The 17351-nt window shown below is 38.4% G+C and overlaps 1 protein-coding gene across 1 annotated transcript; it reads left to right on the top strand.

The window, feature by feature from the left end:
- Positions 1–1531: 1531 nt before the first annotated feature.
- On the top strand, positions 1532–16521 carry PPWD1 (peptidylprolyl isomerase domain and WD repeat containing 1; the record flags this gene model as incomplete). The annotated part of the gene is made up of 11 exons (XM_079548380.1): positions 1532–1664; positions 3369–3471; positions 4324–4424; positions 5553–5673; positions 9145–9592; positions 10129–10319; positions 10797–10986; positions 12279–12460; positions 14499–14580; positions 15164–15346; positions 16378–16521. The coding sequence occupies 11 exons, from the start codon at positions 1532–1534 to the stop codon at positions 16519–16521; spliced, it is 1878 nt and encodes a 625-aa protein (XP_079404506.1).
- Between the last annotated feature and the right edge of the window lie 830 nt (positions 16522–17351).

Here is a 17351-nt window from a genome sequence, read left to right as displayed (position 1 = left end):
TTCATTTTCAAAACAAAAAAAGATGCATCACAGAATAATATGTTGAACATATGAGTGAAATATTTAACTACTACTTCTAACAGGCAAGTAAGCCACAGCAGAGCAGCTAAGAAAAAAATAAAACAATCAGCACTTCTCCTGGAATACTGTTCTAACAAACTGAGAAGTACCAATACCCCTGCTAAGCCTTCCTGACAAATTTGTTGCATAAATAATTAAAAACAGAACACTAAGAACACTAAGATTGCCATAACCTGATAAAATCTAACAGCATGGTTTTTGCAAAGGAAAATCATTATCTTCTTAAGAGTCTTGGAACGTCTCCATAACATAAAAGAGAACTAGATCACATCACTTACTAAGAATTGTGAAATGCCTCCAGCGAAGTCCCCCACAGAAGGCTAATAAAAAAGCTAAGCAGTCCTGAGATGTGTTGGTTTTTTTCTTCTTAGACCAAAAACTGGCAAAGATACAAACAAAAATAAGAAAGCCTCAATAGATTATTTTCATCACTGTAAAATGGCTCAGCAACAGAGTTGAGAGGCCCTGAAAAAAAAAAAAAAAAAAGGAAAGAAAAAAGGAAATAAAGCAGCCTTCAGAAAGGAAACCTGAAAGGGGTGTCTGGGTGGAAAAAAAAAGTCCCATCTTCCCACATCTCCGCTCAGTAACACAATCTGCCATTGTGAAGATGGGACGTGAAACAGAGATCTCTAAATACCTAGCAAATAAAGTTATTATTATAACGTTTTTAATATTGTTGTCTCCAGCATTTTCATGGCCGATTTTACACAACCACAAGACGAACATATTTAAAGAAGAAACTACAGGCCACAGTACCAGCAACCAGGTTGCCTTGTGGTCCCTTATCATTATCGTGTAAAGCACATATGTTAAAAATACTATTTCTTTTGAGATGTCTGTTGCTGTAGCTGGCAGTTTTCTCTTTTCTCACGCGATAAGATGAGGTTTCCATTTGTCCCTACAGTTCGCAGCCGGTTGCTGCTTTTGTTAGCGCGCCACTAATGTTCCTCCCTCCATCGCTGTAGATGCACGCAATTAGCTAAAAGCACACGCGCGAACGAGAGTGCCACGCTTATCTTCGTCATTCAAAAGCAAAGATTTCTTTCATTTCACAGACATATTACATTCTCCGAAGGTCAGGAAGAAAGTGGCCCTCCCCCCCGAGGGCACCTCGCGCCGCGGGCCCGCGCTCAGCCCTGCCAGGCGGTCGCAGGGTCCGGCCCGTCCGTCCTCAGTGCCCCCCCGGGATGATCGGCCGCACCTCCGGCGGCTGAATCTGGTCAGGGCTGAGACCGGGGCCGACGCAGCCCCAAGCAGCCGCAGTCCCCAAGAGCGCCACCAACACCGCCGCCCGCCCGCCCGTTACCGCGGCGCCGCCGCCCGTCGCCGCCGCCTCAGCGCAGCCCGCCCGCTCCTGCGCGCGCTCCGCGCTCATTGGCTGCGCCCGGCGGTGGGGGTGGGGAGGAGAACAGCGACGGGAGGGAGCGTCGCGGGAAAGTGACGTACCAGCATGGCGTCGTCCGAGCCGGAGCGCAAGAGGAGGGCGAGCGGCGCCACGGAGAACGAGGAAGAAGACGAGGAAGATGGGGAGCGCTGGGTCGGGCCGCTCCCGGGGGAGGCGGCCCAGGCGAAGAAGCGGAGAGGTAACGACCGCTGCCTGGGTTGGGGCTGTGGGATGGTGACGTGCGGGTCGGGGGCCGTGCGTCTGCTGCGCAGTCGGGCCCCAGGCGCTGCTTATCCGAGCCGGGGTTGTTGAAGCCTTCAGTGGAGGAATTAACTCTTCTGCGTCGTTGCTCTGGGTTGGAGGGTCGTCACAGAGAGGCTTCGACTGGAAGGGACCTCATAGCCCACGCAGTTTCCCCCACCTCTGCCGTGGGCAGGGCTGCCCCCCACCGGCGCAGGCTGCCCAGCGCCCCGTCCAGCCTGCGCCTGACTGCCTGCAGGGACGGAGCACCACAGCTTTTGTGCCCAGCTGTGCCAGCGCCCTCTGAATAAAGCATGTCCCCCTCACGTCTACCTTAGATCTATCCTCATTCAGTTTAAAACCTCTCTCTCTCATCCTGTCATCACATTCCTCAATTAAGAGTCCCTTTCCATTTTTTCTGTAGGCCCCATTACAGTACTGGAAGACCACAATAAGGTCTCTCCAGAGCCTTCTCTTCTCCAGTCTGAACAAGCCCAGTTCCCTCAGCCTTTCTTCACAGAATTGGTGCTCCAGCCCTCTGATCTGTTCATGGCCCTCCTCTGGACTCATCTTAACAGCTCCATTTGTATTGGGGGCCCCCTGACCCACAGTACTGCAGGTGATGTGGCACATGAGGGAAAAGCGAAGGAGGACAGTCACCTCCTTGTTCCTGTCACCATACCTCTACTGATGCAGCTCAGGGCATTCTTGGCCTTCTGGGTTGCAAGCCTGCAGTGCTGGCTCATGTCCAGCTTTTCATCAACCAGCAGCTGCAAGTCCTTCTCCTCAGGGCTACTCCCATTCATCCAGCCCATGGTTGTGATTGCAATTGACCAGACCCAAGAGATACAGCTTGCTCTTGGTCTTGTTGAACCTCCTTAGGTTCACGTAGGTCCGCTTTTCAATCTTTTCAAGGGTTGGTTGGTTGGTTGGTTGGTTGTGCAGGGGTCAACTGTGCTGCTCACCTTGGTGTCACTGACAAACTTGCTGAGGGTACACTCAGTCCTACTGCCCATGTCACCAGCAAAGGTGCTAGAGAGCATTAGTCCCAACAGCAACTCCTGTAGGAATGCCACTCATCACTAGTCTCCACTTGGACATTGAGCCAGTGACACTCTTCAAGTGTGACCATCCAATGAATTCCTTATCAACCAAGCAATCCATCCATTAGATCCATGTCAGTCCATTTTAGATATAAGGATGCTGTGTGAGGCAGTGTCAGATGCTTTGTACAAGACATGGTTGAGCTCTAGTTGCTCTCCTCTTTATTCAAAAATGCTGTAACCCATGTGCCAGAAAACACTACATTTGTCAGGCAGTTTTGTCCTTAATGAAGCTGTGCTGGCTGTTCTCAATCACCTCTCTCTTTTCTCCATGTGCCCTTGCACAGTCTCCAGGAAGATTTGCCAATTAGTAACAAGTGTGATTGCACAGATATTAAGAGTATGGAATGGTTTCAGTATACTGTGAATCAATAAGTCTGAGTCAAAATGGAAAGTCACAGTGGAAAACCCTTTTATTCTGTTTGCAGAAATCCCTGCTATACTCTACAAAAACAGCAGTAAGCTATTCAAAGTTAATAATGGCAAAAAATAGCTTTATGGAGTTTTTTATGAACATTTTATGAAAACAGTGTTTCTAATTTTCCTTTTATTTTCTTCAGTCCTTGAATTTGAACATGTCTATCTTGAAAATCTACCATGTGCTTCGATGTATGAACGTAGTTACATGCACAGAGATGTCATTACACATGTGGCATGTACTAAGTAAGTCTGGGTTTTATTATTTTTCCCTACTGTTTATTGTCATCAGATATGTATTCTTGTACATACTAGGAAATTTTCACTGTAAAAGCCTAATTGAGATCTGTTACGTCTAGAGGTGTCTGGTCTGGTATTGTCATGTCCCTGAGCTGACGGAGTTTAAGGACTGTTTGGACACTTAGACATAGGGTTTGATTTGTGGGTGGTGCTGTGTGGAGGCAGAAGTTGGTATTGATGATCCTTATGGGTCCCTGGGATATTCTGTGATTCTGTTTTTGTGTGTAAAGGAGAGTGCTTTCTGAAAAGCACAATAGAAGTTATTATTTAAGCAGACAAAAAGGGATTCTCAAAATTCTTACTGCAGTGTTCAGTATATACAGTAATAAAAAATACTGGTTGCAATCAAATGAAAGCTGCAACCAAATGAATTTAGCAGAACTGCGCAGATTGAGAAGAGAGCTTTCTTCTCTTCTATGTGAGTGTTTCTATCTAGTTGTATATCTAAGTACGTGTATATATATATACGTAGAGGGATTTAGTTAGTTAGTAGTAAACAATATCTGCTGTGAAACCAGAGCTAAAGTAGTAAAACTTACATGGTCAAGAGGGATGGTATTATTTATTTCTTAACTTTAGACTGTTGACCTTTCATAGGTTAATCCAGAGTGCATTAAAATGTTTGTTTGCTATCTCAAAATTAATAGTATTCATTTAGACAGACTGTTAACGGTAGTTTATCTAAGTACTATTCTCAAAACAACACAAATTATAGCATCTTAATGTCACTTGTTATCCAGAAGTGTTGTGAAAGTACTTAGTATGTGTATTTATTTATTTCTTCTTTTGTAATTCTAGGACAGATTTTATCATCACAGCAAGTCATGATGGGCATGTAAAATTCTGGAAAAAAATAGAAGAAGGGATTGAGTTTGTTAAACACTTCCGTAGCCACTTAGGTGAGAAGAAGTTGTGGGTGTTTTTGTTTTGTTTTGTTTTCATTCGTTTGAAGAGAGGGTACAATCTCAGAGGAGAGAGGTTCTAGCATCCATTTATTACAGTGAGGGATTAAATTATATCATGCGTAATTCTACTTGTCCTTTTACAATCTGCTTAAAGACTGCAGGAGGAATAGTGTGGGAACAGAATATGCAGTATGAATCCTGTGCATATCACTTACTGCCTTGTACCCTGCCTTTAAGGAGAATGTCTAGGACAGGTACAACATATCTACTAAAAAAAAAAAAAGAGGGAGAAAAAAGAAGAGCAGTATGCACAGAATCCAGGGATGTTCAAAAAGATACTACTTGAGGCCATGTTATCTTCTTCCCTCATCATCTATACTAGGCATTCAGGTACTCATTGCTGTTAGAAATCATTATCTGCTTAATGGAAAAGAAACAGCTTGATATGCAGCCTCACAATAAGAAAATTAAATAATAGTAAATTTTGTAAAACTATAATGTTATAGTGAGTTTTTGATTTTAAGCATCAACTTCTCATTATATACGGAAACAAAATGTGAGAACAAAGGCTACCAAGCAAAAACAAGGAAAACAAGTATTCTGAAGTCTCAAATGCAGTCATTTTGATCCCTAACAAACGTTAAAAGCAGGGTTGCAATAGTTAGCATTCTGTTGCTGTTTCTCTCTTGAGAATGCAAGTCTAAAAGTGGTTTTATTTTTTTCGACTGTGCCATAGTCTTGTTCTCCCTCTTTTTTTCAGTTAGAGCTTTAAATTAAAGTAATTATAAAGTCATAACTTTCACTTATGTAGATAGTAAGTACTCCATTCTCTCTGACCAGATGGTGAACAGTTACAGGATACAAAGTGTTTAAAAAAAGATATCACAAAAGAACAGAAAAAACAAAACAAAAAAACCCAAAAAAAAACAAAGGAAAAGGACCCTCATATCTCCACGTAGTTTTTAAATTGAAAACAGGATGGAGATATAGCTGAGACAGCTTTGAATGTCCATATGTGTTTAGGTTTTGGTGCTTTTTTTTTTCTGTGCGTTTTTCTTGTGGAGTAGTGAAATGACAGATACATGTTTCCTTGTCTTGATACTATGTTAACTTATTTGATAGGTGTTATTGAGAGTATTGCTGTTAGTTCAGAAGGGGCATTATTCTGTTCAGTTGGAGATGACAAAGCGATGAAAGTGTTTGATGTAGTCAACTTTGATATGATCAACATGCTGAAACTTGGGTAAGTTGCTCAGTTCTTGAAAATGCTTATTTGGGATTTTGATTAGGAGTTATTTTGTGTAACAGGTAAGTAAATAATTTGTTTGACTTGATTATTTTTCCAATCAGGTTAAGATGATTACGTTGCATTAAGCAAGATACTTGGCTGACTATAGAAAGTTTATGACTGTATGCATCCTTCATAAGAGTGCAGTATGACTGCATACTTTTTTATTATCAAATATTAGGCAGAAGGATATGTTGTTTCTTAAGTAATTCAGCTAGGCATCTTTTTTTTTTCTTATTCTGTTTTCCCCAGTTGCTTGGCACTGAATATTAGAAATTATAACCAATTAATAGTTTCCATAATAAAGAAACTTGGTCCGTATATACTATTTGCCATCATTTATTGTTTCAAGGCAAGCAATTTTCTTCTAATACTAAACAGAGCATGTTTTCCTTAATCCTGCTTTTGTTACACAGTAGATAGGTAAAGAACTTGGAAGAGATAGGGCTGGAGATTATTGGAATTATATCAGCAACAGAGGAAAACAAAGCCTGTGTTTTAATTTCAGATTGTGGTCAGAAAGTAGAAAGATCAACAAATGCTCTACCAAGAATGGTACTGATGTTTCTACAAGCCTTGGGATATTAGAGACTATTTATTCCATGTGGCCTAGTATTTACTAGATAATTTTGAAACTGAGTTAAAGTATAAACTCAAACATGTTCATTATTGACGTTGTTCTTCTAATTGAAGTTAACACCAAGACTTCCACTGTTTTGAAAGCTGTTCAAACTGATATCTAGATACTTTTTAGAACAGCCCATATAAATGCTTATGTTAGCTGCTTTATAGATATAGTGTTAGTAATATCCTCCCAGTAGTGACTAAGTCCATAGGAATTGATTACCTGTTGGCTGTCTGCTGTGGAAAAAATCCAGTTAGTTTTAGCCTTCTATTTTTCTGGTGTTTTATGCTTAGTAGCCCTGTATTGTCACTGCAACATCAGTAAAACTACATAGTGAAATAAAATGAACTTAATATTAAAAAAAAACCTTTAACTCAGTAGTAGTAGCGGTAGAAGGTGTTTTTTTTCTCTGTGAGAATTCAGGGGAAACTAAGGTAGAATTTAAATCCATTTTGCATCAGGGATATTGTGAATAATACTGTTAGTGTCTGTCTATGGTATGTCTCATGACATACCTTTAGTTTTTCTCAGCATCAGTAGTCAAACTCCCCTTCCCTTTATATTTTTCCAGGCATAATTGTGTTAGACCTAAAGTGGTCTCTTTAATGAAGAAGAGGAACATATGCAGCTGTAGTAGAAACAGTGTTGTGAACACCCTTTTTAATTTAATGTCCATTTCATTATCTTCAGTGCCTGTGCTTACTGGGTAGCTTACTGATCTGAGAAATTATTAATGGCTGTTCACTCAAGTTTGCAATGGTTAATTTAGAATTGATGAGTGTGATTGTTTCAGCTTGCATTAGCTTGTTTGTCTGCTTTGGTGGAGACATGCCAGTATGCTGTATGGTTGATTAGCTTTTTCTGAAGCTCTTAAGATCCTTTCACTTTTAACTAATGTGTACAGTGTAGCTGCCTACAGGTTCTAATGCTGTGTGCTTCCTTTAATCAAGGTGAGAAAGATTTTTATTTCTGCAGAAAGTGTGGATAACGTGACACAGCTATAGGCCATCATATTCATAATTCCTCAAAGACTTTTAGTTTTTATTATTCTTTTTAATCTAAAAGATTAGTGTCTGGTATCTGTCAGGCCTTTAGTATCTCTTAGTTTGATAAGATACTATGAGTTTCCTATGGAGACTGTCATTTCTTCATTACCCAACATTTAGTTCTAGCGTTCCAGTTCTCAGTATCTTAGCTTCTAGATTTCTTTAAATAACAGGTGTGATTTAAATTATTGACCGCATCTCTGGTTTATTTGTAGAGTATCATAGAATCACAAGGTTGGAAATGACCTAAAAGATCATCTAGTCCAACCGTCTCCTCATCACCATTGCCACCACTAGCACTAAATCATGTCTCACAGCTCCTCACCCAGATACCTCTTGGACACTGCCAGGGATGGCGACTCCACCACCTCCCTGGGCAGCCATTCCAGTGCCTGACCACTCTCGGAGAGAAAAACTTTTTCCTCATGTCCAACCTAAACCTCCTCTGGTACAACTTGAGGCCATTTCCCCAGGTTCTGTTCATTGCCTGGGAGAAGAGGCCAAATCCCTCTTCACCACAGCCTCCCTTCAGGAAGTTGTAGAGTGCAATGAGGTCTCCCCTGAGCCTCCTCTTCTCCAGACTGAACAATCCCAGCTCCCTCAGCCAATCCTCATAAGACTTGTGCTCCAGACCCCTCACCAGTTTCGTTGCCCTTCTCTGGACACACTCCAGGACCTCAACGTCTTCCCTGTAGTGAGGAGCCCAACTGTATATTCAGTTTTAGCAGATGTGTTTCTTCTTTAATACGTGGGGTGCTCTGAAAGTAATGTATCCTATTTATTGCCATGGAAACTACTCTTGTAGTACAATAACGCTATTTGATAGAGCAAATTCTCAGCTACTAAACACTTTTTCAACACGGTCACCCTTATTAAATATGCATTTTCTCCAGCAATGAGCAAGAGCCAGCATTCTGTGCTCATAAAAATCTTCATGGTTATTGGGAACATGGCTCATCTTTCACATCACTGTCATCACTCCTGAAACGTACCCTGCCTCACTGTGCTCATATCCACTGTTTGGTCTCCATCATCATTCAGCAAGCATTGGCATTCAACGAAAAAACAAAATAGTTGTCTTTTTTTTCTGCTAGAGGAAATCAGTGACACACCTTTGTTTCATACACACTTCCACATCAGATGTCATTTTGTCAGACTGCCCCTCTGCTGCCATCTGATGCACAAAATGTAACAGAATATTGGTGGGAAGATTCAACCTCTGATGCCAACATAATAAAACAGGAGGCATTACTTTCACGGCAGCCCTCATATAGTCAGAACAGTTACGTATAAATGTACTGTGATTGTCATAATTTTATTTATATTTGGATAATTAACTTTTGTTTTCTGAAAACCTTGTTATATTTTCAGTAGGTATATGCCAAAGGTGCGGTTATCTTCATTTGCACTGAAGCATTAATCACTTAGAGCTGAAAGAAAAGTGCTACTGAATCACAGAAATTAATAGTCTTTAATGCTGTTCAGTGCTATTTAGTTGTTTTTCCATCATTTTTCTTCTTTCATATCCACCTTCTTCTGCTTTCTTGAACAGCCTCTTTAAGAGGCAATACGGAAGTAACAGAAATTGGCTGAACCATCTTGACTTGTTTGGAAAAAGCTTGGTTTTTAACAAGACGGATATTAGCAAGACTAGTAAATGAAGCTGAAGATTTGCTTGATGTTTGATTTCAAATTAGCTTGATTCTTAGCAGTAAAACCAGTCCTTTTTTTTTTTTCCTTTCTTTCTTCTTGCAGCTATTCCCCTGGTCAGTGTGAATGGGTATATTGTCCTGGAGATGCCATATCTTCTGTTGCAACATCTGAGAAGACCACAGGAAAAATATTTATTTATGATGGACGAGGAAATAATCAACCACTCCATGTTTTTGATAAACTCCATACATCTTCTCTTACTCAGATACGGTTGAATCCTGTCTACAAAGTAGTTGTGTCCTCTGACAAATCTGGAATGATTGAGTATTGGACTGGTACTCCTCATGAATATAAATTTCCCAAGAATGTGAACTGGGAATATAAAACAGATACTGATCTGTATGAATTTGCTAAATGCAAGGCTTACCCATCCAGTATAAGTTTTTCACCTGATGGCAAAAAAATGGCCACTCTTGGGTCCGACAGAAAAGTCAGAATTTTCCGATTTTTGACGGGGAAGCTCATGAGGGTCTTTGATGAATCTCTAAGTGTGAGTTTGGTCTTGGTTCTCTTTGAGTCTTTATTTATTTCTTTGACTTTGATCAACACATGCATCTACATGATTACCTAAGTCTGAGCTTTATTGCTATGGTTTTCTTTCATAAAAGGTATTCTCTGTTCTCTTCCTTGGCTGCTGTGTTGCTTTGTCCCAAAATTAATTCTTACTAATGTATGTTAGCTATTGAGTGAAACTGAGTTGTTCGTTTTCATCTGTTTTCATACTGTTAGATTTCTTTTTATTAGGAAGCAATGAGAAAAAATATTTAAGTAATAAACATAGTAATGAAAAAAATTGTGTGATATTTTAAAGACTTTGTTAAGACAGCTGCATACTTGTTTTTCTTTGCTTCAGCAGAGTACAACATGCCCATTAGGTCGAGTAGGATTACTTGTGTTTAATTCTTCAGATAAGTTTGACTTGGTTTGAATTCTTGCCTGGATTCTGTATTTTGTAAGATTTTGTGGATTGGTGTTTATCTGGATCAGGGCGTAACAGTGATTATTTATTTGTTTATTTTCCTGTAGATGTTTACTGAGCTTCAGCAGATGAGACAGCAACTACCAGACATGGAGTTTGGCCGGCGCATGGCAGTTGAGCGTGAGTTGGAGAAAGTGGATGCAGTAAGATTAATTAATATAATCTTTGATGAAACTGGACACTTCGTTCTCTATGGAACAATGTTGGGCATTAAAGTCATAAATGTAGAAACTAACAGGTAAGTGTTAGTGAGATCTGTGCAGATAAATTTCTCTAGAATTCCATGCTTAATCACTCACATTTAAAATTTGACATGACTGGTTACCACCAATCTTTGTTATTTGAGAGCCTTGTCAGACTGTTGATTTAAAATATTCCCTTGCTTATTAATGGAGTGCTGCAATTCAAAGCTTACAAAATAAGATAATCTGTCAAGCTTTTTACTACATATTCATAGTAAAAATGAGTAATGAATTAACTTCTAATTAACAGTGTGATAAAGTAAACATGGATCATGCAGTTTGTTTTCTATAGCGTAGGGAGGCTGATTAGCAATTGATTAGCAATGATTAGCAAGTTTGAGTAGAGAAGCATTATAAATACAATTATTAAAAATCGTTTTGGAAAGGCTTTGGAATTTTGCTTTGAGTCTCTTGCAGTCAGAAAGGAGACATGTAACAACAGTCTTTACATTTCCTTATGTCTTGTACTTCAGGTGCATTCGTATCTTGGGAAAACAAGAGAACATTAGGGTGATGCAGCTAGCTTTATTCCAAGGAGTTGCAAAGAAGCATCGTGCTGCAATAACCATAGAAATGAAGGCATCTGAAAATCCTGTTCTCCAGAACATCCAGGCAGATCCAACAGTAATTTGCACAGCTTTTAAGAAAAACAGGTTTTACATGGTATGTGTGATGTCCTTTTAAGTAACACTATTCCTCTATTAAACTTTTCTGTTATTTTTAAATTTTATACTTGTGCCTTTCCAGTGCCTTTTGTCTTGAACGTTTGAAAATGCACCATTTCTAGCAGCGTCTTTTTAAGTTGCAAATGCATTCTAGAATTTTGTTTGAACTGTCTAAAACTTGATTAGAAACAGTGTGGTAGTCTAATTTCATTTTCACAGTTGCTCAAGCAGTTAAAGAAACTTTGATGTTTTTAGCTGTGTGAATTAGAGTTAGTCTAGTTTAAGAAATTTAAATAAGAACACTTAAAATATAATAAGATATTTTGCCTACAAAGAAACAATTAACTGAATGTATAAAATACGAAAATTCTGAGTACCATCAGGCGGATTACAGGTAACAAAGACAGGAGTCATCTTCTTCACAGATGTAGATTTTAGAGGAGATGTGATTTATCAGCCTAGCAGTTCCGGAGGATTTAGTAGTTGATCTGGGATGTGATCACAGCAGGGGTAACAGGTCAGTGTGTTGCTGCTTGTGCTTGAATTTGATCATGTTTTCAGTTGCAGCAAAGTAGTGTACTTCCTGAACCTTCATGTGGTTAGTATATAGTGTGTAATAGAATATACTATGAACAATTTGACAAGAAAGGAAGAAAAGTCATGTTCAGTGTGGAAATACTGCTCATTCTGGTTAGTGCATGGCCATATGCCAAGTGAATGCATGCAGAAAACTAGTCACTGTCATTTGATACACAGCTGTACTTCTTCTGTGGCTTCTTGTGAATGCTAACATTTACTGTATTTCTTGCTTCTTCAAGAAGTGCTTTAAAAATTTCATTTCTGAAATGTTTTTCCTGCTTTGAGTTGAATTTGCTGTTTCTGCTGTTTTTTATTAATACAGTAATCAGAATTTAATTTTACTTTTTGGTGAAACCACAGGTTTTGTAATGAAGTCTGCCAATTTCAACACACCAGTGCTTTCATTCCTTCCCAAAAGAAAGGTGCTGAACTACTATTATGGGCTTTATGTTAAAATGAGGAAGTAATTTAGAAGTTAACAAATCATTGAAACTTTATTGGACTTGCATATATTTGTACAGAAATTTGTGACTAGAGAGAAACACTGATAGTGCACAGCACTGAAATGCCATCTGTGAATCCTTTGCATTTCGAATCTAGTTGAGTGTCTAAGAGGTTAAACCATCACATTGATGTCTTGGGAACAGACTTATGTGTAAGATAAGGAAAAACAAAATACAAACTGTTACCTTCTTTACTTTTATTCTTCAGTTTACTAAACGTGAACCAGAAGATACTAAGAGTGCAGATTCAGACAGAGATGTCTTCAATGAGAAACCTTCTAAAGAAGAGGTCATGGCAGCCACACAGGCAGAAGGTCCCAAAAGAGTTTCAGACAGTGCCATTATCCACACAAGCATGGGAGATATACATGTTAAGCTTTTTCCTGTTGAGTATGTATTTGGTGGTTTTCTGTTACTCTGTTTCTCCTTCCTTGCCCTTTTTTTCTGGCAGTACCCAAACCTTACCTTTCATGCTAGGAATGGTTCTTATCCTCATTGTTTTCTATTGTCCTTGTTTTTGGACGGTTTCTTACTACATCAAGCCACCAGAATGTGACTCTTGATGAACAGAGGAGGGGAAAAATAGGTCAGAGCAACAGCAGTGGGGTGTCAAGTTTGTCAGGGTCTGATTTTGTTTTTTCTTTCCTTTTTTTTAACTGCTGGATGAGGAAGCTTATTCCTTTTTTAAGTATTTTTCTCTCTCTAAACCTCAGATGTGGCTAGGTCATAATGGTGTCCTGTGCAAGCTACATATTGTTGTAATTCCATCTTGAAAGAGTAGAATGATGGTGGCAGCAGCAGATGTCGTCATGGGTCTGTGTAAGCCAGAGAAATAGTACTGTTTGCAACTTCCAATATGTGGCAAATGTATTACATGTTACGGTACTGCAGATCTTTCAAGAGCAACATAAAATTTATACTAACATCAGTGCAACATAAATCCAAAACTAGGCATACAATTAACAGAGTTTCATGCATGATTACTTGGTATTTGTGTCAGTGTGTCTGCTTCATGATACTAATACATGCAAAGGTTTTGTTATGAAACAAGAGGTTTATCTCTCATGTCAAGTTTGCTATAAACTCACAGAAATCCATTTCTCCAAACCAAATTCACGTTTTGTCACAAGCATAGATAAGGTAACAAAACTCAGTTTTACCCTGTAGAGAAGCTAGTCTTAAATTTCTATATTAAATGATGTCTTCTTGCATGAAGCTGTACTTCCTGTGATTGTTACCTGTAGCACACAGGCTGCAGAAATAGTACAGCATGTACCAGTAAAAGTGGTAGGTCAAGTTATGTTATTTCCATTTTTTTTTAAATTCTCATGCCAGTAGATTTGCATGCATAATACATGCATAATATCATTAAGTTCATCGCAATACTTTACTTGCAATTTTTTAAAGTAAAATTCTTTCAGCCTTGGTTATTGTTACGTTTGTCCTTTTCTAATATTTTCTTCTGACTGAACTTTGAAATTAAAATCTTTTTAAGATAAAATTGATTAAAAAAATAAAGTATAACACTGAGGATGTGGCTTTGATTGCCCTTTGGCCAAGTTCTTGTGGTCTGTATTTGTGAATGACTACTTTCGTACTGTGTAGCAGGAACTGGGAGTGTGTTTTGTCTGCTTTTTTGTTATTTTATTAGTGCTGTTGCACAAGATGCTTTAGAATATCATTTATATCCAAGTGAATGTTTCTATGAACATTATGTGGTACGCTGGGAAAAATGTGTATGACCGTTCAGATCTGCATGTGTAGGTCTACTCTGGTGACTAATCCATTTCATAAAACTAGAGGAAGATTTACACAAACAACTGTAACTCTGGTAGCATCTACTGGGAGAATGGGAGAAAAAAAAAACACTTTAAAGAGATGAGTAAGAACAGTATAAGTCTTTTTTGTTTTGTTTTTGTTAAATGAAAAGTAATATTCCACCTGTGCAGCCTCGCTCTGAACAATGCGTGCCAGCAGTTTTACAAAAGGAGAACAAGCTCTGTACTGACTGCAGAATGGCCCCACAATATTAAAACAGTGCTGTTTCAGATTCTACTTCTAATGCACAGCACTGTCTCCATATGGAGCTTACATTCCTGAATCATCTTTATATATCTATAGTATATAGATAGAAATCTGGAGAAGGAACACGTGGTCTTGACTTTGAGAAAACACATTTGGTTCCTAACCCCACTGCTGACTTCACATCTAATTGTGCAACTTTGTACTCCTAGCAAATTTTGTTTCCAGGAACAAAATTGGTTTGAGGAAGTGGGAGGTTGGTTTAATCTTATTTCATGAAAGCCCTGTTGCAGTATGCTAAAACATTGCTCAGCACAACAAGATCTGAGTCTCACCTGAAATCTTTATGGCCTTGCCAGAAAACACAGGCTACCCTGAATATTTGTTTTGTATTACATGATTTCAGGTGTCCCAAAACTGTGGAAAACTTCTGTGTACACAGCAGAAATGGCTACTACAATGGACACATATTTCACCGTATTATCAAGGTAACCTGTAAAATTTATTTATTTTGTTGGTTTATCTGATGTAATTTCAAGGCCAGCCTTTACATTTTCATTTGCTTTTGCATGAAGGATTTCTGGAAAAGTTTCACAGTGCCCTGAAAGGTCTGAAAAATACTGAGATACTAAAGACCTTTACATAAAATTTCTTAATAGCTGTCCTGCAACTGAAAAGGTGGAAAAAACATCGGAAAATTAAGATAAATATCAGTTCAGCAATCTTGCATGAATTATAATTTTATTTCATGTCAGAACGGTATCTCCTCTTAAGATTCTTACTTTAACTGCATGAGAAACAAGTGAATACAGCCTAAATCTCTGCAGAAGGTACAGACAGTTAGGTTCTATCCTTCACTAGCAGGAACACTGAAGTAGTCTTGTTTGTGTAGGTTTTTTTCCCAATGCAAGGAATTAATTATTACCTTCATTCCTTACCCACCACATTTAACATTTAGTTTTGTTGGAAGATATGATGCAAGCTTGAAAAAAAGAAAACAGGAACCTAGCGTAAAACATTTTTGCTTATTTATTCCACATGATGATGTAATAACATCTAACTTCTGTGCAGGGTTTCATGATTCAGACTGGTGACCCCACAGGTACAGGAATGGGAGGTGAAAGTATCTGGGGAGGAGAATTTGAAGATGAATTTCATTCAACTTTACGACATGACAGACCATACACACTGAGCATGGCTAATGCAGGACCAAATACTAATGGATCCCAGTTTTTTATAACAGTAGTGCCAACCGTAAGTAGTATCGAAAGTTCAACTCAAGGCATGAGATGCTAACTGCATAGTAAAAATGCAGTAACAACTCTGGTGGGAAAATGAACACAACACTGTTCAAGCAACCTTTAATTGTTACTTTGCAGCTAACTGCTGCACGCAAAAATGTACTGTGTGTAGACTTCATCAAAACAATTATCTAAGAAATAGGAAAGTGCTGTGATCATGATCATTTGAATTTAAACTGGAGCAAGAACCTAATCTAATTCTTAGTAAAACAAGACCGTTTTCCAATTTTGTATTACTAGAATATTTTGGAAAAATGTGCTGCTTAAACTTAACATAAATCTAGCTATTGTTAGCACCATTCTAAGTTTTTTGGATTAGTATCAGCATAACTGCTTAAAGTTGCTGATTCCTATACAGAAAAGCCAGTATACAAATGAGAAAACTTCCCTGCTAATATTTTGATCTGTATACAACTTCACAGAAATACATAAATGAATTGGGCAGTGAATCTAATGTGCAAAAAATACATTAAGACAGTACTTAGAGAAATTTTGTTCCTCAAAGTCATGTGTCTTCTTAAGAAGTATCCATCTACCAGAATTTTGAAGCTCATTAAATCACATCATTGCCTGTGTTCCAATTGGGCATATATTGCTAATTGGGCATATTGTATGACTCTGAATTAGGTAGTATTCTAGACTAGCATTTAAATTCAATTGTGAAACTACCATGAAATAAATGTGCATTTCAATGAAATAAATTTAAACTTTAAACTATGAAATGTTGCTGCATTACTAAAACTTGATGTCTGTAGCACTTCGGGAATGTTTTTAAAAGATAAGTCAGTATGCATAGCTGCACTGATAACAGTCACTTAGTTTCAACAGCTGTTTTACAGTTACTTACACAACAAGCGTAAGATCAGTAGTCTTTAATATATATTCATGTTCACTTACTCTAAGCCACTCTCATTTGGTATCTAATCTACATGCTGCTTTCTATTTTAATCTGCTTTTTCTTTCTTCTGCTGTATCCTCAAACAGCCTTGGCTAGACAACAAACACAGCGTGTTTGGACGGGTGACCAAAGGAATGGAAGTTGTTCAGAGAATCTCTAATGTTAAAGTCAATCCCAAAACTGACAAGCCCTATGAGGATATCAGCATCATTAATATCACAGTGAAGTAAGTCAGGTGTCGAAGGTTCCAGCTTAAACAGAAGAATGTCGCCGTCATGGGACCCAGGAAAGAACCCAGAAGGAATAAAAGCTTTTTTGATAATTCTTGGATATAGGAAGTGCCATGACAAAGCAAACATCAGTTCTGCTGTTTTTCATGTACCTAAAGTGCCCTAAGCCTGTATTTCTCGGTAAATTTGTCTTTTTAAAGTAAAAACATTGCCATCTTTCTTACAAAGCCTACTGTTTGTCTTTTCTGTGCAAGATGGAAGATGCAAATACACTACAGATTATATTCTATAGCTTTTGTCATGAACTGAGTAGAGTCTGTACCTTTATCTGTGACCAGAGGAAGGGATCAGATGTAGGCTAGTAATAAGCTCTTCAACAATACGTACATTCATTAAAAATTAGACTGTAATATGCTTTGCTAGGATGACATGTATAATTTATCTCATCTTCCAAGATGGTTGTTTGTGTGTCCATCAGACTAAATGAACAAGTGATCAAATTATGCAGTAACAGTGCATTAAATCCTACACAAGTACTGGCATTGCCAGGTTTTCTTGTGTCTTTTCATGTTTCATTTCTTGTTATCTTAGCCCCTGCACACTGTTGATGGCTTGACTTTTACCCCAGAAATCAGACATATTAAAACTTTTACTAGAATACTTAATTGACATGGTTACTCACATCAACCTGTTGCGAACCTGTGGTAAAATATGATCCTGTACCAGGCTGGATAGTTAAGTCTACTCTAAGATACGGTACTGTTAATTTTGACTGTTCATGTCCACATAAGACCACAAGACTCAGGAGCTTATGATTGTAATAGCTTTTT

The sequence above is a fragment of the Tetrao urogallus genome (assembly GCF_951394365.1).
Source record: "Tetrao urogallus genome assembly, chromosome: Z".
Lineage (NCBI taxonomy): Eukaryota > Metazoa > Chordata > Aves > Galliformes > Phasianidae > Tetrao > Tetrao urogallus.
The sequence above is the reverse complement of the archived record's forward strand: the minus strand, read 5'-3'. Positions and strand labels throughout refer to the sequence as shown.